The 23,933-nt window shown below is 40.5% G+C and overlaps 2 protein-coding genes across 2 annotated transcripts in view; both read right to left on the minus strand.

Moving 5' to 3' along the window:
- Positions 1-1,311: 1,311 nt before the first annotated feature.
- CAVIN4 (caveolae associated protein 4) lies at positions 1,312-10,003 on the minus strand (the record flags this gene model as incomplete). The annotated part of the gene is made up of 2 exons (XM_082843198.1): positions 1,312-2,042; positions 9,596-10,003. The coding sequence occupies 2 exons, from the start codon at positions 10,001-10,003 to the stop codon at positions 1,362-1,364; spliced, it is 1,089 nt and encodes a 362-aa protein (XP_082699324.1). The 3' UTR covers positions 1,312-1,361.
- A 1,528-nt stretch (positions 10,004-11,531) lies between these two features.
- TMEFF1 (transmembrane protein with EGF like and two follistatin like domains 1) overlaps positions 11,532-23,933 on the minus strand; it is a gene marked incomplete at its 5' end in the record, with an annotated part of 92,503 nt that continues 80,101 nt past the window's right edge. The window contains 2 exons of the mRNA XM_082843199.1: positions 11,532-11,617; positions 15,112-15,270. Of these exons, the coding sequence (XP_082699325.1) occupies positions 11,533-11,617; positions 15,112-15,270 (244 nt within the window). The 3' untranslated portion in view covers position 11,532. The remainder of the gene's footprint in view (positions 11,618-15,111; positions 15,271-23,933) is intronic.

The following is a 23,933-nucleotide window of genomic DNA, read 5'->3' on the forward strand; positions in this document are numbered from 1 at the left end:
TGCTGTCCAAACTCTTCAAATTCCACAATTCCATCATTTCTTCCCTTTTACAAACCAGAAGATTTAAACATACACAAGTGCAGGACCGGTATGACCATTTCTCTTTCTTTAGCAATAATATCTACTTCTAGATTGGCTAGATCTACAGCTAACAAATAAGTGGAATCTGGCTTCCTCCCAAAGCAGTTAGGATGAACACCTACGAATACTGTTTTGGACGGATGGGCCCTGAGGGGTTCACTCTGGAAATCAGAAGCATCTGAGGTCATTTCCAAGCACTGCACAAGGGCTGACTTTAGAAAGGCCTCTGGAAGACACAGCCACAGTTGCAGGCTTCATGCTGCTCGAAACAATGCTGCTCCAGTCCACCAGAGATCTGAATCAGAAGAAAATCAGAAAAGAATTTTCCAGGAAACGTTTCAAGACCCAACTCAAACCCAAGGTCTGGTTTTAGTCTTTGACAAAAAAGATGTCACCCAAACATTGACTTTTGATTCCTGATTCTGTGAAAACGCTTCTGAAGACCAACTTTAGTGTCTGTCCGACCTAGGTCCTCACTGCTTGGAGCTCAGGACTTTTTCAGAAGATGGAATTATTTCGATTCTGCTTTTGAGGAACCAGTGGGGTTTGTTTTCTCTGGAAATAGCTCTTGTTCTCCCAGAATGTATAACATTTCCTTATCTGCACAACAGTCCTCTGAGAAGGGCAGGACAGGCGAACCCTCTCCGTTGTACTGACCAGACCGTTAGACGACTTGCCAAGTGGCTCCCTGTAAGCAAAGCTGTGATGCCAGAACTAAATGCTCAAGTCCAGCACTTCAACGTTTTTACGCAAAGGCATCAAAAAGGGGTGTGAGTGCTAATTTACTAAAAAATCTATTGATGTGAACATACAGATAAAATCCACATGTGACTTATTCCCCTTTGAGCTTGGCCACAATATTAATCTAGACCAAAATGGAGAGTTCACTTGCAAATAAATGATGGCCATAACTTTGGCCTTCATTTATTGTAGACTACCGAACACCTAACTGGGCCTCACTAGGAAACTATTTTTCTGATGGGCAAGAGAAAGGAACTTAAAGATCCACAGCTGCCATGAGAGGTGGCCTGAGAGAGAAAGCTGGCAGAATCGGCTAAGTCCTGGGGGAGGGGAAAGAACTCCCCAGGAAGTGTATATTAATTAAGCAAATGTATATTAATAATTGTATTACCTTTAAAATTTTAAACCTAAGAAATGAGACAGCCATACCACTTATGTTTTCCTATATGGCATATACATGTAAAGGACTATGCTAATTAAACTAAAACTGTGGGATTAAGGAGACTTACAATTATAATATACTTAATTCCTCTTTATAATTACTGCTTTAAATCTAGCAAAAGAGATTCATCATCCTCTACTTTCACCTGGGGTTTAAAAGTAACTTTTAAAGGCTCGGGGGTCGAGATTTGCCCACCTTCTCGGGGAGGATGTGAGGCTCTGGCCTCCTTGGGGTCTGTTTCACTGAGCACCTCGGTGTACAGCTCACTGATGGGGCCCAGAGACTCACTCCTGGCAATGATGTCCACCCCTATCTCCCTGACCTCTTCGGGACCTTCGGCCGCAGCACGGTCTTTAGTTTTCCGAAGGCTATGCATCTTAAAAGCTTCCTTTGAAGGAGCTGCATTAGAAATAGATTTCTTAAACCTTTCCCCTGACTGCTTCAGCCTCTCCCCCGACTGCCTTAACCTCTCCCCTGACTGCCTTAGCCGCTCTCTCCTCTCTGGTGTCACTATTCTAGTCCTAATTCTGTTCACTTTCTTGTCAAAATTCTGCCGTGTCTTCTGCATGTTTTCTTTGGAAAAGGCCTTTTTGATATTATCAATGCGCTTCCTGCCTGACTTTTTAAGCCTGGCAGATCTGCTCTCTTCAACATAATATTCTTCATCCGAAGACAGATCAACTGGGGGATCGAAGATATCGTCCTCCTCCTCTGGACCCTCAGCAGTCAAGCTTCTGTCTTTCATGATAGACAGGGACGTTGGACACTGAATATCCTCCTGAAGGAGAGAGAAAGCAAGTGTGTTAGCGATGGGTTCTTTAACCTTCCGGCCACGCCTTTTCAATCTCCTCCACGGGCTGCTTATCCTCCCCCCACTCCCTAAATGCTGGCATTTCTCAGGGTTTCTTTTTCTTCATCTCCCAAGCTCACCCCGAGCAAACTTATCCACTGCTCTACCTTCACATCCAGGCAAGCAGACTCACAAATCTTTTACCTTCACCTCTCCCCTTCCCCTAAGACGAAAACCCATTTCTACATGTCAGAAAGACTTCTCCACCTAGATGTAACACAGGAACCTCTAACTTCACATATCCAAAAATCAAGGCCCAGCCATCAACCTTTCCTGGACCTCTCAGCACCAATACCTCCAGGTGCCACCCAGAAAAACCTCAGAAGCATGGTTCCAAATATTCCCTCTCTTCATCCCATATCCAACTGGTCACTAAGCGCTGTCGATAATATTGCTTAATAACTACTAACTCTTCTGTTCCCGCCTCCTTCCTCCTTGCCTCTACCAACGTCTTAGTTCAGGCCCTGTCATCTCAGGCCTGAACTCGTGCAATACTTATACCTCTAAAACATCACCAAAGTACTTCCTGAGAAATGTTTCTAAAACATAGCTCTGATCACATGCTTTCTCTACTTTAAAACATTGGGGAGCTCACCAATACTCAAAGGATAGAGTTCAAATTCTTCAGTATAATTAGAAGGCTCTCCAGTTTGAGCAAAACCTACTTTCCCACTCCTCCAGTCCAGCAACACAACCCCTCTGAGTTCCTTAAACACATACTGTTTTCATCCCTGCATGCCTTCATAAACGTGGTTTTTGCTACCTTTCACCTCTTTCCAGCTTTGTGAATAAAATCTTTCTTCGAGTCAATTCAAATATCCCCAACTTCCCCCAGAGGTCAAACCTGTCTCCAATCTATACCAAAATGATACATGCATTCCTCTACTTACAACATTTATCAGAGTCTGAATTGAATCAGAACTCTACTCATTTATATATGTCTCCCTGAGGCCGTCACTAAATAATAGCTTCCAGGAAAGCAGAGATGTATCTTATTTATGTTTTATGCCTGGCATCTATCAGAGTGCCTTGTACATAGTAGGTATACTCAACAAATGACGGTTGGAACAAATAAGAAGCATACGCCTTCATTCAACAAATTGTTACTAAGCACCTACCATGCACCAGTCACTAGTCTAGGAACTGAGAACCTCCCTCTTTGAATAAAACAGAGTAAAAGGGCTTCTCTGGTGGCTCAGTGGTTGGCAGTCCACCTGCCGATGCAGGGGATGCGGGTTCGTGCCCTGGTCCGGGAAGATCCCACATGCCGCGGAGCGGCTGGGCCCGTGAGCCATGGCCGCTGAGCCTGCACATCCGGAGCCTGTGCTCCGCAACGGGAGAGGCCACGGCAGTGAGAGGCCCGTGTACCGCAAAAAAAAAAAAAAAAAAAAGAGTAAAAGAACTTGTATTCTTGACGAGAGAAATAAACAAGTTACTTACATAGTATGTTGGATGGTGATAAGTGCTAAGGTGAAAAATAGAGCAGGGCAGGGGGATACACAGTGACTGGGGAGGATGCTTGGAAAGGCCTCACTAATAAGGTGACATCCAAGCCTAGACCTGAAGGTAATGCATATAACTGGGAGGAAACGAGAAACAGCAAGGAAGGCAGTGTGGCTGAAGCAGAGTGACCAAGGGGCAAGAGGAGAGAGGGTAAGAGAGGCAGTGGGAGGGCCAGCTCGCGTAGGGCTCTGTATCTGATCATAAGGACCGTGGCTCTTACTCCGAGTGCGATAGGAAGCCTTCTAAAAAGTTTTGAGGATAGTGACATGACTTGACCTATGTTGTAAAAGGGTCACCCTGCTGAAACAAGGCTATCGAGGGCAAGATGAGAAGCAGGGACAGCAGTTAGAGACCACTGAGCTCAATCAGGTAAGAGATGGATCAGGGTGTGGACAGAGGTGGTGGTGAGAAGTGGCCTGATTCTAGATCCACTTTGAAGGTAGGAGCCAACAGGATCTGCTGCTGCTAGATTGAGATGTGGAGAGTGTCAAGGATGATTCTCTAGTCCAGGGCCTGAGCGGCTGAAGGACAGATTAGCCATTCACTGAGATGGGGAAGGATGGGATCTGAACATGCTGACTTTGAGATGCCCACTGTACATCCAAGCAGAGATGTTGAGTGGACAGCTGAGTACATAAGTCTGGGATTCAGGAGAGAGATCTGGACTAGAGATAAATTTAGGCATCATTAACATAAAGATGAAACTAAAAATCATGACACCAGATGAAAGAGATCACCAAGAGATTGAATGAATGGGTCTACACTCCATTATTCAAAACTCCTTGGAACCAAGCTACCTTTCAGGAATCAGAATATTTCAGATTTGGGGAAAATAATATATTACATAACATTGCCAGTGAGATCTTGGGAAGAAACCTTTTTGTGGCAAAAAAATACAAACATTCACTCTAAGGTGGGACAAAGAGTATAAACAGCCTCATGCTACTTGAGGTTGGGTTTTGGCATCCACTGAGTTCAGGTAAAGCTAGGTCTTGCTGCCAAATAAGTTACGATAAAAATTTTATTTTTACAGATTTTTGAATTTTGGTGTTATTGATACATAAATGGATTTTGGACCTGAAGATAAGAAGGAAGAGATGAGGGACTTCCCTGGTGATACAGTGGCTAAGACTCCACACTCCCAATGCAGGAGGGCCCGGGTTCAATTCCTGGTCAGGGAACTAGATCCCACATGCTACAACTAAAAGTTCACATGCCACAACTAAAGACCCTGCATGCTGCAACTAAAGATCCCTCATGCTGCGACAAAGATCTCGCACGGGGCAACTAAGATTCCATGTGCCGCAACTAAGACCCAGCACAGCCAAATAAATAAATAAATAATTCAAAAAAAAAAAAAGAAGAAGAGGAAGGAAGAGATGAGAAAGAACCAAAAAGGATAAATGTCAGCCAGTGAGGCAGGAGGAAATCCAAGAGCGAGAGGCACCCCCAGAAGCCAAGGGGAAAAAAGTTTCAAGAAGAGAGGGAGGGACCAACTATGACAAATATGTCAAAAAGGTAAAAGGACTCATCAAATTGGATTTGGGAACATGGCAGACACTGGTAACCTTGAGAACCAGGCCAGAAACATGGCTGCTAAAGGACCCCAACTTTCTATTTCAGGGTTATTTCTAAAACTAAACAGGAAAAACTTTAAAGATCATGGGATTTTTAACTGAATCCACGAGTTGAAATTTCTAAAAGAAACTGTGCTACTACTTGAGATCCAGATTAAATCTGTTCAACCAAAAAATTTACTGTGTAAGAAATACATTTATACGTATTCCAAAACCTATCATCCTGATAGTCAAGAACGTATCCCCAGAACTTTACTTCTCTGGATACTTATTTAAAATTAACTTCTTTGGCTACAGGATTGGAGAGTCTAGGAACTTAAAAAAAAAAAAAAAAGGTAGAGTGGGTATCTCATAGCTCTCTGATGAATCAGAAGCAGCAACATTATTCCTCTCCTTTCCTGACAGCTACTACAGGGAGTAGCTTCAGCAGCACTGAGTGGGTGGGTATGGACTGAGTAGGTATAATTAGAAAAGGAGCCAAACAATAATTACTGTTTCATATGGAAAAACCCTCACAATCCTGCTGTGAAGAAATCAGTTATGGCTTAACTCAAGAATCACAAACCCTTCTTCAACTGCACAACAAACTCAGGCTTAAAAACAAAACAAAACAGGGGTAGAGACAGAGAAAGCACCTGCTATGTAAATCTATTTGTTGCAACTCCTCTGAGTCAAAGATACCATGAGTTAGTGGTGAATACACTGTAATAATAATTGAAAATTATAGGGCTGAATTATAGTTGATTGCCAAATACAATTATTATACATTTTTTCATGTAAAATTCTAGGTAAAGATGATTTTTGTAACAAAATGAGTATTATGAGTCAGAGTATAATGGCCTTGATTATCAAAGTAATACTGCTAAGAGAATTTCGAATATTTAGAAGTCCGGGACTTATCATTAGGGAATGGCCAAATACCTCATTTGGGAGGCACGGGCATGTGGTTCGTAAGCAAAATTGTTAGAAGATATGGGAAGCCTCCTGGCTTTCTTTCATGGTGAGGAGGTTGCTAAGGTGAAAGCATGTTCAAGGAGAAATCATAATTGTATGATAAAGAGCAGATCATTTTTTTCAATGCCAATGTCCACAATTAGGTGAAAGCTCTGCCGTACACAAAGGTGGGAGATAAAATAGCAATAAAGACTGCCACCAAAAGATATATCTAGGGAAATCTTTTTGAGGAAAAACCCAAATCAAAACGAAAGTATACTAGAGCTGAATTACTCAGCTTCAAGTTAATTTTAGTGGAAGGAGCAATCTCAATATAGCCACTTAAACATATTAACTGTAAGAATGAATTATAAGAATTTTGGGAGTTCCCTGGTGGTCTAGTGGTTAGGATTTGGAGCTTTCACTGCCGTGGCCTGGGTTCAATCCTTGGTTGGGGAACTGAGATCCTGCAAGGTACGCAGTTTGGCCAAAAAAAAAAAAAAAAAAATATATATATATATATATATGCATGCACACACATATATATATATAACTTTTAACTGTTAAGCATATGACTTCTGTTAAACAAACCCATATGAATGCTGTATACAGTGTTCTAATATCTAATGAATCATTGAATCCATTGGTATTTATCTTTTCTTTACATGCTCTCCCATTATAAGAGATAGCCACTGCTTATAGATAAAGTGCTGCTTACTCTGAACAACTTAACTTCACAGACTCTTCATAGCATTATGTCTCTCACTAGTGCCTCTCGCTTCCTTTTTCATACCATCTTCTATTCATTCAAGTAACTGTAGGTGCTCAAAGAAAAAAAATAGCAACTTTCAGGGAATAAACAGGTGAATATAGAAACAACTTTAAAAAAAAAGAATTATGTCAATAGACAAACAAGGGTCAATTAGAACTTCTCAGAAACTCCTCTGCTTTCTTTAGCCTTTGTAAATCTTGATTGTTAACCTGGTCTACTCTTCACACAAAGGTTCTCAGGAGAAATGCTGGATACCAAGAATGTTTCCTGGCATGCCCCATGCAAGTGGAGGGTGAGTTATACCCATTACTGTTTGTTTTTTTTTTTAAACATCTTTATTGGAGTATAATTGCTTTACAATGGTGTGTTAGTTTCTGCTTTATAACAAAGTAAATCAGTTATACATATACATATGTTCCCATATCTCTTCCCTCTTGTGTCTCCCTCCCTCCCACCCTCCCTATCCCACCCTTCTAGATGGTCATAAAGCACCGAGCTGATCTCCCTGTGCTATGTGGCTGCTTCCCACTAGCTATCTATTTTACGTTTGGTAGTGTGTATATGTCAATACTACTCTCTCACTTCGTCCCAGCTTACCCTTCCCCCTCCCCGTGTCCTCAAGTCCATTCTCTATGTCTGCATCTTTATTCCTGTCCTGCCCCTAGGTTCATCAGAACCATTTTTTTTTCTTAGATTCCACATATATGTGTTAGCATATGGTCTTTCTGACTTACTTCACTCTGTATGACAGACTCTAGGTCCAACCACCTCACTACAAATAACTCAATTTCATTTCTTTTTATGGCTGAGTAATATTCCATTGTATATATGTGCCACATCTTCTTTATCCATTCATCTGTTGATGGACACTTAGGTTGCTTCCATGTCCTGGCTATTGTAAATAGAGCTGCAATGAACTGTTAATGCCCGTGGAAAAGTGAATTCAAGAATGGATACTACATTCTCCAGTACTAAATTTAGATCCCCATTACATATACTACAACTGGCTTCTGAGAGTAAGATGACTGATTTTTTTTTTTCAAAAATTTAAGTCTGGAGAAGGACTTCCAGGGACCTGGGAGGAGAGGGAAATGGTAAAGGCCTTCAGATGGCATAGTCGAACTTAACTACCTTTGAAGTAAGCAACCCTCTCTCTCCTCCCATTCTTCCTCCTAAATAACCAACAGGCTCTTAAATACAGATCCAAAATACCACTCTGCCATCCCCGTGTAACCTTATCAGCCAACAGTGGGCTATGGAGAATTGACTGAAGTGTAAAGAATGCCCCGGGAGTTATGGCCCACATCCCTGGTATCTTTCAACTACCTACCAACTGTGTTCCTATTTCAATTTGTTTTTATTCTTCTAGGCCTTTTCTCTATGCATATGGGCATACATGCATTTTAAAAATACAGTGTGATAACACTGCATATATGTACCAGTGAACATGCCCGCACACATTCCTGATTTTATGCTTACAACAAATTCTTTGACATTAAATTTTGGGGCCAAAAGGTTTGCGAATTTTTAAGGTTCTTAACACATAATACCAAAACTGCCCTCCAGAAATGTATCATTTAATATTCTACCAGCAGAATATGAAAGTGCTTATTATTTCCTACTCTTAAACTCTGCGAATGTTTCAGTAACTGCAAATATTTACATAGGTGAAAATGGAATTTTGCTCATTTACTTTGTCTTTTGTGAACCGACTGATAATGACTTTCCAATTTTTCTACCATGAAAGTTCAACTTTTTCCCTTTTAATTTGTAAGAGTTTTAAAATATATTATAGATATTAGGCATTTGCCATGGATGTGTTCCTATTTCAAAAAATATGAGTATCAAGTGCAGAGTAAGATAGGAACTTATTATCTCAACACACAACGCCACACAAAAACTATCATGTAAAATCAGCTAAGTAGGGACTTCCCAGGCAGTCAGTGGTTAGGACTCTGTGCTTCCTCTGCAGAGGGCACAGGTTCGATCCCTGATCAGGGAACTAAGATCCCACAAGCTGTGCAGTGCAGCTAAAAGAATTCAGCTAAGTAAAGACTTGGTAATCAAATATAAGGAATTACTTATGTGACTCCTACATTTATATAACTATAAGAAAAAGAACAACTGTCTGATTGTTCATTAAGAAATAGACCGTTTGTCTTATTATTGTGACTTATACATTATTATAGGTAAAAATTCCAATAGACAAATTATATTCTGAAAAGTTTACATTTTACTGTTTAGGGCTTTCTGGGCTCTCCATAATAAGGGAAAGAACCACTTTGCAGAGCTACAGGTCCTCAGTTTCTTTTTTTCTATAACAAAGAGGTGTTTTAAACTGGAGGCTTCTTAGATATCTTCTAGTCCTAACCTTCTCAAAGGCTTTGAGAGGGCATCATGCTAATACGGCTAATACGCCAAAAGCAGCTTACCAATATTAAGTTTCAAAGGCAAGAAATAGACTCAGCTATGATCCACAGTTCATATTACATGAAACGGCTGAGAAGCTCAAAACACTGACATGATAGTATACCAGTTAACATAGAAATGGTTTTATCCTGAGATCTCTGATGATACAGAACTCCACCACACGCATATACACAATAGTTACCATGTGACAGGTCTGACAAGACCTGTTGGCCATTAAAGGACGCAACAGACAGCAGTAATCGAGCTAAACACAGGTGCCAGCTTACCTGGAATATTACCACACGGAATTTGTTCTTCTTCATTATTTCCTCTTGCTTGGATTCAACTTTTTTGACGTGAGTTTGTTGCTTCTCCACTCGGGCCCTCACTTCTTTAATGTGAGCACTGATCTTTCGCGTTTTCTCCATCAGCTTGTTAATGACATAACCTGTGTTGCTGTGTGACTGCGAAAACTTCAGCAGGTCAATCTGGACGGTCTTCATGGCATTTTCCATCGCCCTGTGTCTCTCCTCTATCCTCTTCTGGCTGGCCTGCACGCTGTCCACGATGGCAGCTACTTTGTCCAGCACAGTCACGATGGTAAGAGCAGCGTCTTGGTCTTCATCTTCTGTCACACTCGACAGGCGATTCTGGTGGATTTTATCAGCATTTGAAGCAGACCCATTATGTTCCATTTTATTTATTTCTCAGTGAAAGATGTCTTAGCGCAATCAATTCTGGCACTGAGAGCAAAAAGTTAGCCTGATAACAGGGAACAGGGTTGTTTAAAGGGTTGGAAACCCCACCCCTGGAGACTGGTCAAGTATTTGTAACTACAAATACCCATACGTGACTGTTCTGCAATATGAACCCTTGCAAAAGCACTGGGTGCTGTTCCAAACATGCTTACTGATGACTAAGGTACTCAAATAAGACTGTGTGGGTAGAAGAGGAAAGCTTTTTTAAAAAAAAGTTCCCTAAGGCCACCATGTTACTAATATTAAGCCTCGAAGCCAAATAACCAAAAAGGCAAACTCCAAGCGCTGGGTGAAGCTTCTACCTTTAGACAATTTCAAGCAGTATTTGTAAAAGCAAATGGGAATTTTGAACTGAAATCTGCTTTTTCTATTAATTTCACATATTAAACATACTGATATGTCAATATCAAAGAATGCAGTAAATAAACACACCAAAACAGAGGCCGTATAGTGAAAACATTATATTATAACATGCTTTTCCAAACCAAATATTAAAATTAATATTTTGAACATATTCTTAAATTCTACATGCATACTTCTGAATACCTAAACTACATGTTAAACAGCTGAATACATTCTATTCACACTTCAGATCTTTAAACACCAACAATCTATTAGTATAGCTATTACTACAGGACAAATTTGGATAGAGGTCTTAGATGATTTTTAAGCTCATGTGAAGAGCACCAATCGTTAACAATCATTTTTGCATTTATTCACAAACACTGATACAATTGGTTTATTTATGTTAAAACAAATATTTCTTTAAAAATGAATGTGTATAGAAGTAGTTTAAATGATAGTGTAGGCTTTATTCCAATCTGTTTGTTAAACAGACTATTTTCACAACATCTAAATCTACTTTTCAGTGATCCGTTCCATCATTGCTACCATATACTTTTAAAAATTCAGAATTACTTTTTCAAGGAGAGAAAGGATCAAATTCCAGTCCATACACCTTATAAATATTTTACATCTAACACACACAGCTTTACAATTCATGCAATAGGCAGTGTCTAAAAAATCGGTTAATAAATCTCAAAAACATTGAAATGTCTAAACACAGAGTCTTCTAGATTTTCTTTTGTAAGAAAAGTAATCTGTAAACATCTTTACCTTCAGTTCATGCTTGGTCATTTGCTGTGGTCATTGTGGAAGAAGTGGGTCTGACTTTATAACCATTTGTGAAGTGGTCCATCTTTGCAAAAATATTACATTCCATGGGTAAAGAACAAGTCTTAGAATTACCATGTGGTACAAATTTGTGAAATCAATTTCTGTATTTAAAAACATAAAACAAAGACTACTAAACAGTCCAAAACTGTTGTAGCTGAATATTCTAAATACGAGCTAACAGTACTACACTAAAAATGTCCAAAAATAAGGCCTCTGAAATAAATATTTCCATTCTTTAAAAAAAGACAAATGTACATCACATGGTCAGTGTACATATAAAAGTCATCAGTTTAAACCATTCTGGATGATGTATCTGAAGTAAAATGACCTAGGTTTTGCTTCTGTCGTCGTCCTCTATTGTTTTTAGGGCATTTTCTGTTGAATTAAGAAAAAAAAAAAGAAAAATGTCATTTTGTTTAGGATATTTCAAATGTTTCCAGAGTAACACACACTTCACACGTAAAGCCATACTGCATGTGACCACATGAAAGGGAAACAGACACTATTTGATGAGAGACCAACATGTCAGACTGCCATCTTCTCTATAAAGCTGGGAGGTAAGAGGGTTTGATATATGATGCAGGTATGAATACAAATGGAACTCACTCCTGGAGTGTCCCCTGGTGCATGTGCATCCCCGAGAGGAATCCCCACCCTTCTTCTGGCCTGGCAGCTCCCAAGACACAGTGACTGCTAACATATAAACTCGTGACAGTAGAAAGGCTCCTGGCTTATGTACTTTCCCTGAGCATGATGACACCCCCAAAAATGACAAGGACAGCTTAAATGAAGGAGAAATCAGGAAGAAATGTGCTTATTAACCTCAGATCAGAATACACAGGAAATGCCTAGCAATTTTAGACAGTAACTAAGAAGTCATTCCACACCCTTCTAGGGCACATCACAGAACCCAGAATAGAACTGCCCTCCGGGGCATAAGGGATATTCCTTGACTCTGCTCTCACTGTTCCGTACATGTTCCTCCGCGGGGGTATAAAGCTCATCGTGCCGTCACTGCTCTTGTGCTTGCCCACTAGAATGCAAACATATCAGCTCCTACTGTGCACAAAGTGCTATGCTACACAACATGGAATAAAGGGACTGAGATGAGTTCCAGTAATTCTGAGTTTCGGCTCTGCTAGAAACTAGCTGTGCAACCTCCTCTTCCTATAAGCAAATATTAAAGTTGGACTAACCTCTAAAATCTCTGCCAGCAAAGAACTTATAATCTAATGGAAAGAAAGTCTTGAGAGAATGAGTGCTTCTACTGTAAGGTTCCAGGATTTTATTCAGTTTCAAAGAGCACTACTTTGTCTTGACTTAAAAGCCTTGGTGGTAACACTTCCATTTTACATAACTGTTTTTCACAGATTTTATCTTACTCATCCCCATAAAAACACTTGGAGGTAGACAGTGATGGAATCATCTCCATTTCATAAATGGGGACACTGGTTTAGAGGGCAAGCAACCCTCTGCAACTGTCACAAACTCACCTTGACATTGGACAAGTTCCAACTTCCCGGGACCATGGTTTTTTCATCTATACAATAAAGGGATCTGGCTAAGGTGATGTTCAACATGAAAGAAGATTACAAGCATAAAAGAAGAAAATTTCACTTATGCAGTCTTGATAAGTGGGTCAGTGAGAACATCCTTTTAAAGGAAGATTCCTCATATGTAACAGCCACCCCAGGATAAGTGAACAGCTGTCCCGTAATGGACTATGTGGGAGAGGCACTCCTTAAAAATGCAATGCAGATAAGTCCAGGCGCATAATCATAATATCCTAAATCCACATGAGCAAGACATTCTAGAGGAGAAAATGCCACAATAAAAAGCCCTCAGGGAGAGATCTATGATAAATTCAATGAGTTGACCCTTCAGACATAGAGATGGAGGGCAGTGTAGACACTGTAACACAGTTAAAAATAAATATATGGCAATGCTGACGTGTCTGTGAAGGCAGCAAATGCATTTGGGGTATAAATTGGGGGGGGGGTACTACCTTGAAAACTACTTGCCGGGTATCTTTAATTTAGTCGTTGAGGATTACAGCACAGTGAGAATCAAAGCAGAGAGCTGGACAAAAGGCTGGATACGATCTGTAAAAGGGCTGAACTATCTCTGTGATCTTAGCTAAGATACTTCCCATCCCAGGGCTCCAGTTTCCTCACTTCTCTAGAATGAAGGGGTTGAATGCAAAATAACTCCCTGCTGACTTTAACATCCTTTGATCTTAAAGATGGCACTGTCACTGGGTTTCAAAATCTTCCCTTACCTTTACCTAATTACCTTATTTCTTTCATTCATCTTCAAAATCATCTATTACTCCACTCCTGCTTTACTCTAATGATGTCCTAAATGGTCTCCCCCAACCTCACATTTTCTCTCCTCTGGTGAATTTTTCAGATGACACTCGGATTAATGCTCTGGAAAAATGGTTCATACCAAGTCCCTCCCCTGTTCAAAAACCCTGAACCACTACAAAATCAAGTTTGAACCTTGCTCCCATGCAATGGTCATACTTGGCACATATATTTCCCAAGATGACTCAACACAGACCCTCTTCCTCTTGGTGGTTCAGTGGAAAGAGGAATGATTTAGGAAATGGGGCAGCACCAAATCCAAATCCAGACACTTCCACTTGCTAGCTGGATGACCACAGGCAAATTACTTAACCTCTGAGCCTATGTTAAATAGCCACAGGCAGCCCTGCTGTTATATGGTAGTTTTTTTTTCTATTTTCCCTTTGTGCTGTCATTATTTTTTATAATATTATGTCTCTACTTTAATCTACTGTCAAATTTTATACTCAGTAGTCTTGCCTAAGGGCAGATCATCTGTTCTACAGAATAAAAGTCCACTGGCTTTAGTGCTTAAATTTTATGAAAAATATCTGCTTCTCAGAGAATATTTTTTATCATTTCTAGATTTATCATTTTAGCTCCAGATGGCTGAGACCACTGAAGATCTGCTTCTATCCTGTCTTTGGATAGAAGAGCCATAAATCCATTATGGCCTGCCAATATCTGCACTTGATAAATTCCAACCCTCTGCCCAGAATAATACAGAAAAGTATAGAGATGATGTTTATGGGACTCTGAACCAAGCCTTAAAGGAGGTAGGACAAAGCAAGCAAGAAGAAAAGACATGAGGCTGGGAAGCATAAAGACAAGATGAACTTAATTTGCTTTTACTTCTCCCAGGTCCAGTTCAGTTCTGACTTACATATTTCCACTCAGCCTGGAAAACACCCATTTTTAGGCTAATTGCACTCCAAATACGTCCTTTAGTTTGGGGGCTAGTTATGATAAACTCCAACAGTTTTAGTTATGATAGAGAATTTTGAAGTTTAATATTTATGACTGTATTCCAGAAAATGAAGTAATGTTAAGACAACATATAAAAAAGCAGTTTTCTTTAACCTCTGATTTCTTCCCTTATTATATTTACTATGGATAAAGTATATTCTTAGGGCATAAGACCTAGTCAGTTCTGCAGGACTTAAAAAGTTTCTGCATGGCTCTTACGTGCATGTGCAGACCATTCTGCTACCATCGCTGTCCCTAAATTCAGTGCTTGAAGCACACACATAGTTCTAAGATCTCGAAATTCCTTTATGCCACTGAATATCCTCACGCTTCCTCTGCTTGCAGCCTGTAACCCTGGGAGTGAGTTCTTGACCAAATTCTAAAGCAGCAAGACACTGAGAGGTCAGACCTACGTGGAAACCTTAGAGAACTGATCCTAGGATTTCTTCCTAATAGGCTGGTGGACGTAAAGTCCCTATCATTTTGAGTGTTTCAAGGTTCTTGAACACAGCTACCCACCTCTAATTGAAAGTTGGTGTTTCTTAGGCCATTACCTACCTTGTTATGCACATGACAATTGCTACTATAATGGCAATCTGTACAGCTCCAATAATTGCTGCAATAAGAACATGAGTGAGCTTTTGCCTACTTGGCACTACATAGAGAATACTAAAGTCTGTCTTTTCACAGTGCTGTCCAGTGTAACCAGATTCACATCTGAAAAAGGGGAAAAAAAAAGGATTCCTATAAATTTCAATAATCCCAGGTTTTAAAATTAAAACATATAAAAGAATGACAAACTTAAACAAAAACAGCAAATCAGGCACTCTCCCACCATCTAAAAAAAAAAAAACATTGCCATCATTTTATTTCCTTCTACTCTTTCTAATATGACTATTGTATAAAGTGCTTCTTCCACTTATCATTATATCACATTAATTTTAAAGCTGCTAAGTAGTCTTTATACTACTTTATTACTGCCATTTAAAAATAGATTCACAATATCCCATTCGGTGGCTATAATACAGCTAACTTATCTATTCCTTGCTCTTAGATGTATCAGTTATTTTCCATTTTTCAGAATTATGGATTAGGTGTGGTGGATATTATGATGAATGTGCACTTTTCTATATTTAGTGTTATCCCTTAGGCTAGATACTTGGAAGTGGGATTACTGAATAAATAGATATAAACATTTACAGTTCTCTGAACATAACACCAAATTATATTCAAGATACTTTTCAGTACACATAATACAATCACTTAAAATGCAGAGGGGGAGATGAAAATAAGTTATTAATGACAGAAACACAGCCAAGCAGTCAAATAGGTGTGAATCTTAGAAATTATCTGAATTCCAATTAAGAGTAAATAAAAAGGCAACATCAGGTGATGATAGTAACTTGACAGGGGGAAACATTTAAGATACTTAATAGAAAATTCCCATTTTTTAGTTGACAGAAGCAAAATGTGTAAATTAGCCAGCCTTTGGTTAGAACTGATTAAGAAAACATCTGACGTATAAGGATATTTATTAATGACCCACACTTCATTACAAAAAAATAATTTTTAATAAAACACACATAGCAAGAAAGAAACCTGGAAGTAAACAGGGGAAGCCAGGGGTGATGTGAGTCCACAATTCCTACCCTTGAGGTTCCTAGCCGCCTACCAGAAGGTTGCACACTGGGTTCTAAGCTTCCTAGCAGACAGTAAATAGTAGTACAGTAGATATACAGATCAGAAAACATAATTGAGAGCCCATAAATACACCCATATATCTATGGTCAACTGATTTTCGACAAGGGTGCTAAGACAACTTGATGGGAAAAGAACAGTCTCTTCAACAAATGGTGCTGGGACAACTGGGCATCCACATACAAAAGAATGAAGCTGGACCTCTTTCTCACAACATACACAAATTAAGTCAAATGGATCACAGATCTAAATGTAAGAGCTAAAACTACAAAACTCTTGGGGGGAAAAAAGGAAAGTAAATATTCATGACCTTAGATGAGGCAATGATTTCTTCATATGACAACAACAACAAAAAAGTTAAATTGGGCTAAATCAAAATTAAATCTTTTGTACATAAGGACACTATCAAGAAAGTGAAAAGATAACCCACAGGAGAAAATTTTTGCAAACTATATATCTGATAAGAGATTGTATCTAGAATATATAAAAATACTACTACAATTCATTAACAAAAAGACCAAAAAATACAAAATAGGCAAAATATCTGAATAGACATTTCTCCAAACAAGATAGGTAAATGACAAATAAGCACTAACATCATTAGTCATCATGGAAATACAAATCAAAACCACAGTATGATGAGGTATCTAATATACCCATTAGAAATCAAAAAGTCAGATAATAACAAGTGATGGCAAGGTTACTGTAAAGAACATAAAATGATGCAGCCACTTTTGATAATAGTCCGGCAGTTCCTCAAAAAGTTAAACATAGAGTTAGCATTTAGCCCAGCAATTCCACTCCTAGGCAATTACCCAAGTGAAATTAAAACATATGTCCACACAAAAACTTGCACAAAATTATTCAAGGCAGCATTATTCATAACAGCCAAAAAGTGGAAACAGTCCAACTATTCATCAACTGGTAAGTGGATTAAAAAATGTGGTATTACCCATCCAATGAAATATTATTCAGCCACAAAAAGGAACAACATACCGATATATGCCACAACATGGATAAACCTTGGAAACAGTATGCTAAGTGAAATACACAGAAGACCACATATTATATGAATATAATCCACTTAAATGAAATGACCGGAATAGATAAATCTATAGAGACAGAGTAGATTATTAGTTGTCTAAGGCTGAGGAGGATGGGGAGATTTGGGAGTAATAGCTAAAGGGTATAGAGTTTCCTCTTGGGGTAATGAAATGTAAAACTGACTGTGGTGACTGCACAACTCTGTGAATACACTAAAAACCATTGGATGAAGGAAAGAAGGGGAGAGGAGAGGAGGGGAGAGGAGAGGAGAGGAGGGGAAGGGAGGGGAGGGGAGGGGAGGGAAAGGGGAAGGGTGGGGAGGGGAGGGAAAGGGGAGGGGTGGGGAGGGGAGGGAAAGGGGAGGGGTGGGGAGGGGAGGGAAAGGGGAGGGGAGGGGAGGGAAAGGGGAGGGGTGGGGAGGGGAGGGAAAGGGGAGGGGTGGGGAGGGGAGGGAAAGGGGAGGGGAGGGGTGGGGAGGGGAGGGAAAGGGGAGGGGTGGGGAGGGGAGGGAAAGGGGAGGGGTGGGGAGGGGAGGGAAAGGGGAGGGGTGGGGAGGGGAGTGAAAGGGGAGGGGTGGGGAGGGGAGGGAAAGGGGAGGGGTGGGGAGGGGAGGGAAAGGGGAGGGGTGGGGAGGGGAGGGAAAGGGGAGGGGTGGGAAAGGGGAGGGGAGGGGAGGGGAGAAGGAAAGGGGAGGGGAGAAGGAAAGGGGAGGGGAGAAGGAAAGGGGAGGGGAGAAGGAAAGGGGAGGGGAGAAGGAAAAGGAAATGAAAAAGGAAGAGGAAAAGGAAAACAGATAAAATCACTGATACAAAATACAATCTCCACAAAATGAAATCAAGCCAGTTGTTCAAAAGAATCACAGTAACTGGACAACTACATGTAAAAGAATGAGATTAGAACATTTCCTCACACCATATGCAAAAATAAACTCAAAATGGATTAAACCTAAACATAAGACCTGAAAACCATGAAACACCTAGAAGAGAACATAGGCAGAACACTCTGACATAAATCGTAGCGATATTTTTTTGGATATAGCTCCCAAGGCAAAAGAAATAAAAGCAAAACTGAACAAATGGGACCAAATGAAACTTAAAAGCTTTTGCACAGCAAAGGAAACCACAGACAAAACAAAAAGACCACCTACTGAATGGCAGAAAATATTTGCAAATAATACGACTTATAAGGAGTTAATACCCAAAATATATAATCAGCTCATACAACTCAATATCAAAAAACAAACCAATCAAAAAATGGGCAGAAGGTACTTCCCTGGTGGTCCAGTGGTAAAGAATCTGCCTTACAATGCAGGGGACGCAGGTTCGATCCCTGCTCAGGGAACTAAGATCCCACATGCCATGGGACAACTAAACCCACATGCCACAACTACTGAGCTCACGCGCCTCAACTAGAGAGACTGCATGCCACAAACTACAGAGCCCACGTGCCCTGAAGCCTGCGTGCCACAACTAGAGAGAGAATACCCACACGCCACAGCTATAGAGAAGCCCACGCACTGCAACGAGGAGACCTCGCGCCACAACTTAAGATCCCGCATGCCTCAATGAAGATCCTGCATGCCGAAACTAAGACCCAATGCAACCAAAAATAAAAATAAATTTTAAAAATTTAAAAAAAAAAATGGGCAGAAGACCTGAATAGACATTTTTCCAAAGAAGACACACAGATGGCTTACACATGAAAAGATGCTCAACAGCTCTATTTATTAACAAAATGTAAAACAAAAAAAATGAGATATCACCTCACATCTGTCAGAATGGCAATCATCAAAAAGTCCACAAATAACAAATGTTGGCAACAATGTGGAGAAAAGGGAACCCTCCTACACTGTTGGTGGGAATGTAAATTGTGCAGCCACTATGGAAAACAGTATGGAGATTCCTCAAAAAACTAAAATAGACCTACCTTATGACACAGAAATTCCACTCCTGGACATATATCCAGAAAAAAACAAAAACACTAACTTGAAAAGATACATACATCCCAATGTTCATAGCAGCACTATGTACAACAGCCAAGATACGGAAGCAATCCAAGTGTGCATCAACAGACAAATGGATAAAGAAGATGTGCTATATATATATATATACAATGGAACACTCCTCAGCCATAAAAATGAATGAAATTCTGCCATCTGCAGCAACATGGAAGGACATAGAGAATATTATGCTTAGTGAAATAAGTCAGAGAAAGACAAATACTGTATGATATCACTTATTTGTAGAATCTAAAAAATAAAACAAATGAATGTAGATAGCAAAAAAGAAACAGACTCACAGATATAGGAAACAAACTAGTGGTTACCAGAGGGGAGGTGGAAGGGAGGAGGTGCAAGATAGGGGTATGGCATTAAGAGATACAAACTACTATGTTTAAAATAGATAAGCAACAAGGATATATTGTACAGCACGGGGAATTATAGCCATTATTTTGTAATAACTTTTAATGGAGTATAATGTATAAAAATAATGAATCACTATGCTGTATACTTGAAACTAATATAATATTGTAAATCAATTATACTTCAATTTAAAAAATAAAGAATCACAGTTACTATTTTTAAAAAATTTAAGGGAACTTTATCTCATTAGTCCTCACTTAAAGAGGGTATTTTCTGGTAATTCCCTGGCGGTCCAGTAGTTAGGACTAGGTGCTTTCAGTGCCAAGGCCACAGGTTCAATCCCTGGTCGGGGAACTAAGATCACCACAAGCCGTGTGGTGTGACCAAAAAAAAAAAAAAAAAGGAGGGTACTTTCTCATACAGGGAACTTCCCTCAATAATATAGCTGCAATAAATTCAATAATGAAGTCTCATAGGATTATTTAAAATAATGCCTTTCATGGTAGGCTAACAGCTAAAACTCAAAGCTCAGTGAAATAAAAATAGTTCCATAGGGAGCTATAACAATGTCCTAGTTATTCAGCTCTCTGACACTTTAGCTTAACCCAAAGATTAAAAATCAGAATATCGGGCTTCCCTGGTGGCGCAGTGGTTGAGAGTCCGCCTGCCGATGCAGAAGACACGGGTTCGTGCCCCGGTCCAAGAAGATCCCACATGCTGCGGAGCGGCTGGACCCGTGAGCCATGGCCACTGAGGCTGCGTGTCCGGAGCCTGTGCTCCGCAACTGCAGAGGCCACAACAGTGAGAGGCCCGCGTACCGCCAAAAAAAATGTATAGGCCATATATGATTCAGGCAATCCTCCCTGGACATTATTTTCTGCACCTGACTTTAGGGTTATACTCTCCAAATACCCAGAGTATTAACTTCTTGGTTAGCACTACTTTTTCTGTTGCTGGATAAAGGCAGATCCAGACATTTGGTCCTCTACTGTCTATTCTTTCATCCCCATACCCTCCATAGTAATCTCATTCACTCCCATGGCCTCATGGGCTGACTCATTCACTCATCCATTTAACACATTTATTGAGAACTTGACATGTGCCGCCAAGTACTATAATGGACATTTAGGTTACAAGAGTGAACAAAGATCTCTGGCCTGTTTACCCTCTAGTCAGGGAGGGAGGGTCAAGAAACACGCTAAGCAAATTAAATGGTTATGTTAGAAGGTGACATGTACTACACAAGAGAGAGGAGAGAGAGAACTAAGGGATAACATGAATGCCAGGTATGGGCCAAGAAGGGAGGACTGCAGCTTTAAGTAAGGTGGTCAAGGTAGGCTTCAGTAAGAGACATGTGAGTAAGGATGTGAAAGAGGTCAGGGAGTTTGCCATGTGGACAAGTGGGAGGACAGCATAACAGGCAAAGGAAGAGTCAGCACAAAGGCCCTGAGGTGGGAGCATAAGTGCACAGTGTGTCCAAGAAATAGCAAGTATGGCTGGAGTGGGCCAGCCGAAGGGAAGCCGGGGGCCAAGACAGAGAGGTAAAGGGGCCCACCTGTGAAGTTCTCCTCATTCAGAAGATGGAGGAGTTGCTGGAAGGGCGTTAGCAGAAGAAGGACATGAACTGACTTTTATTTTAAAAGTTTCACTCTGGCTGCTGTGTTGAATATGGACTATTTAGGATACAATCAGGAAGGCTACTGCATAATGCCAGAGGGGAAAAATGGTGCCTAGACTAGGAATGGCAGTGACAATGATGAGAAGTAATCAAATTCTGGATATATTCTGAAATAGAGCGAACAGGACTCTTCAACTGACTAAATATGGAGTATGACAGAGACAGAAGTCAAGATGTATCAGAAGTGTTTTGTCTAAACCAATGAAAAGATAGAGTTGGCATCAACTGAGATGGAGAAGTTATAGATGGAACAGGTTTACGGGAGGGTAGACAGATCAGGAGATCAGCTTAGGTCCTGTTAGCTTGGGGTGTCAGACAACCATGTGAAAATGGCAGTGAGGGAGAGAGATCTGTGAGTCCCACACTGAGGAGACAGGTCTGGGATGGGGGTCATTAGCATGCGACATGTAAAGCCCTGAGGCTGGAGGGAATCACTAAGGAAAAGGACCAGGGCTGGATCCTGGTGGTACACCAACACTGAGAGACCAGGAAGCAAAAGAGGACCCAGGCAAGAAGGCTGAAAGGAATGGCCAGTGAGGTAGGAGAAAACCAAGAGAGTGTCGTCCTGGAAGCCAAGCGAAGAATGTCTATCACACAGGAGGTCAAACGCCACTGATCGTTCAAAAGTAATTTAAGACTGAGAATTGACTAATGAATTTAGTAACAAGAACAGTCTCAGTGAAGTGCTGGGTGGCAAAAGCCTATTGGGATGGATTCATGAGAGATGGGAAGTGAGAAACTGAAGACAGATTATAGACAACTGTTTTGAGTTCTTCTACAAAGGAAAGGACAGAAATGGGACAGTAGCTGGTAGAGGTAAGAATGACAAATATCTTTCAAGGTAAAAGAAATAAAAATATATTTACAAATATATTTAAAAATATATGTACACAAGAATATATGGTAAGAAGAAAAGGGGGGAGCACTGCTGGCAGTGATAGTAAAAAGTCTGTGGGCATTCTCCTCATATTGCTTCAGTTTTCTCAGTGAACTTGGAAACAAGATCATCAGCTGAGAGTGAGGATGAGAGAGGAGGTGTTGACAGTCTGAAGAGAGGGGTGACGGTATAAAGCAGTCACCTTATCTAGGACAGGAGGATGAATGGACCGCACTTATAGAGTGACTGCAGGCAGTATACAGGGCCCACTGAGTATAAAGGTCAGTGAGACCAGTCAGTCTGGTGAGTGTAGGTATACAGCAGGCGGGAAGCTGGAATGAACCTGGATTATAGTTTTGTCAAGTGAGTATATGATGAAGCAAGAGACGGACTGCAAGGATTGACCACGAGTTAAGCTGAGTAAGGAGGCGATGAGGACATGCAGGGTGAGAGATCAATTACTTGGAGGCCCAGTGGGGTGGAAGGACTGCTGAGTAGGAATTAGAAGGGATACGCTAGAGATGGAATGATTCCCAAACACACCTTCAATGTGCATCTGTCTCATGAGTTCCAAAACCACAGATACCCAGTAGCCTACCAGGTAAGAGGATAGCCCACAGGCACCTGAGACCAAGCATTACTAAGCTCAGTACATCATGTCCCCGCAAACCTCCTTCCCCACTCAATTCTGCATCAGCCAGAAACCAGGGGGACTCTTGATTCTTCCTTCCCATGACCCTCCACCAACTCCCACATTCCCATCTTCATACCCAACTGGTCACCAAAACCTATGGATTCAGCCACCTATTTTCTCTCTGCAACTTATCTCCTCATCTCATTCCCACTACAACTTCTTTACTTGGTTCAGGCTCTCACTGTTCATTCATACACAGTCTCCTAACATTCAGTCTTCTAATCCATTTTTCACCAAGCCACCAGGGTGGCTTTCAGATCTGACCACATCGTTCTTATTTAAATCCTTAAATGGCTTCTCACTGCCTTTAAGACAGAGGACAACCTCCTGGGTTGGCACAAATGTCCCTGTAAGACTTGTCCTTCCTCCTGCAATGTCCTCCATGCCCCCTTCAGGTTGAAGTGCTTTTTTGAAGTCCCAAATCACCTCATGCATATGTATATATGATAGCATTTTTCATATTATATTTTAATTGTGTATTATTTGTCAGTCGCTGCCACCAGACTGTATGTTTTTTTGAAGGCTAGATCCATGTCATACTTGAATTTGAGACCCCAGTGCCAGGTAGGATTTGGTACCAAATAGGCAATAAATAAACAAACTAATGATGGGACAATGCTAAAAGATTTTAACCTAATAATAGGACTGTGCCTAAAAGGTGTTCATCCCTGCCTGTTTCCTGCTACTCAAACACATACACCTACCAGTGGAAATGCACGTGATACTATGGCCTGGTTCTTGTGGACACTATAAATGCTTAGACAAAAAAAAAAAATCACCTGCTTTTTGGAGTTACAAGAATGCAGAAAAGAGATTCTGTAGCATTTAAGAAACACCTCTGGTCTGAAGAAGAGGGAAAAGTTGGCCATCATCACATGTCATTCAAAAACTATTTACTGAGTAGCTACTGGAAGTGGCCCTATGCTAGGCACTAGGGAGAGAGTGGTTGGCAGAGCAGAGTCCCAAACCTAATGGTGTGTACAGTCTAATAACATCAATTGCTATTTCTTAAACACACATTGTGTAA

The sequence above is a fragment of the Leucopleurus acutus genome (genome assembly GCF_964270905.1).
Source record: "Leucopleurus acutus genome assembly, chromosome: 7".
Taxonomy (NCBI): Eukaryota; Metazoa; Chordata; class Mammalia; order Artiodactyla; family Delphinidae; genus Leucopleurus; species Leucopleurus acutus.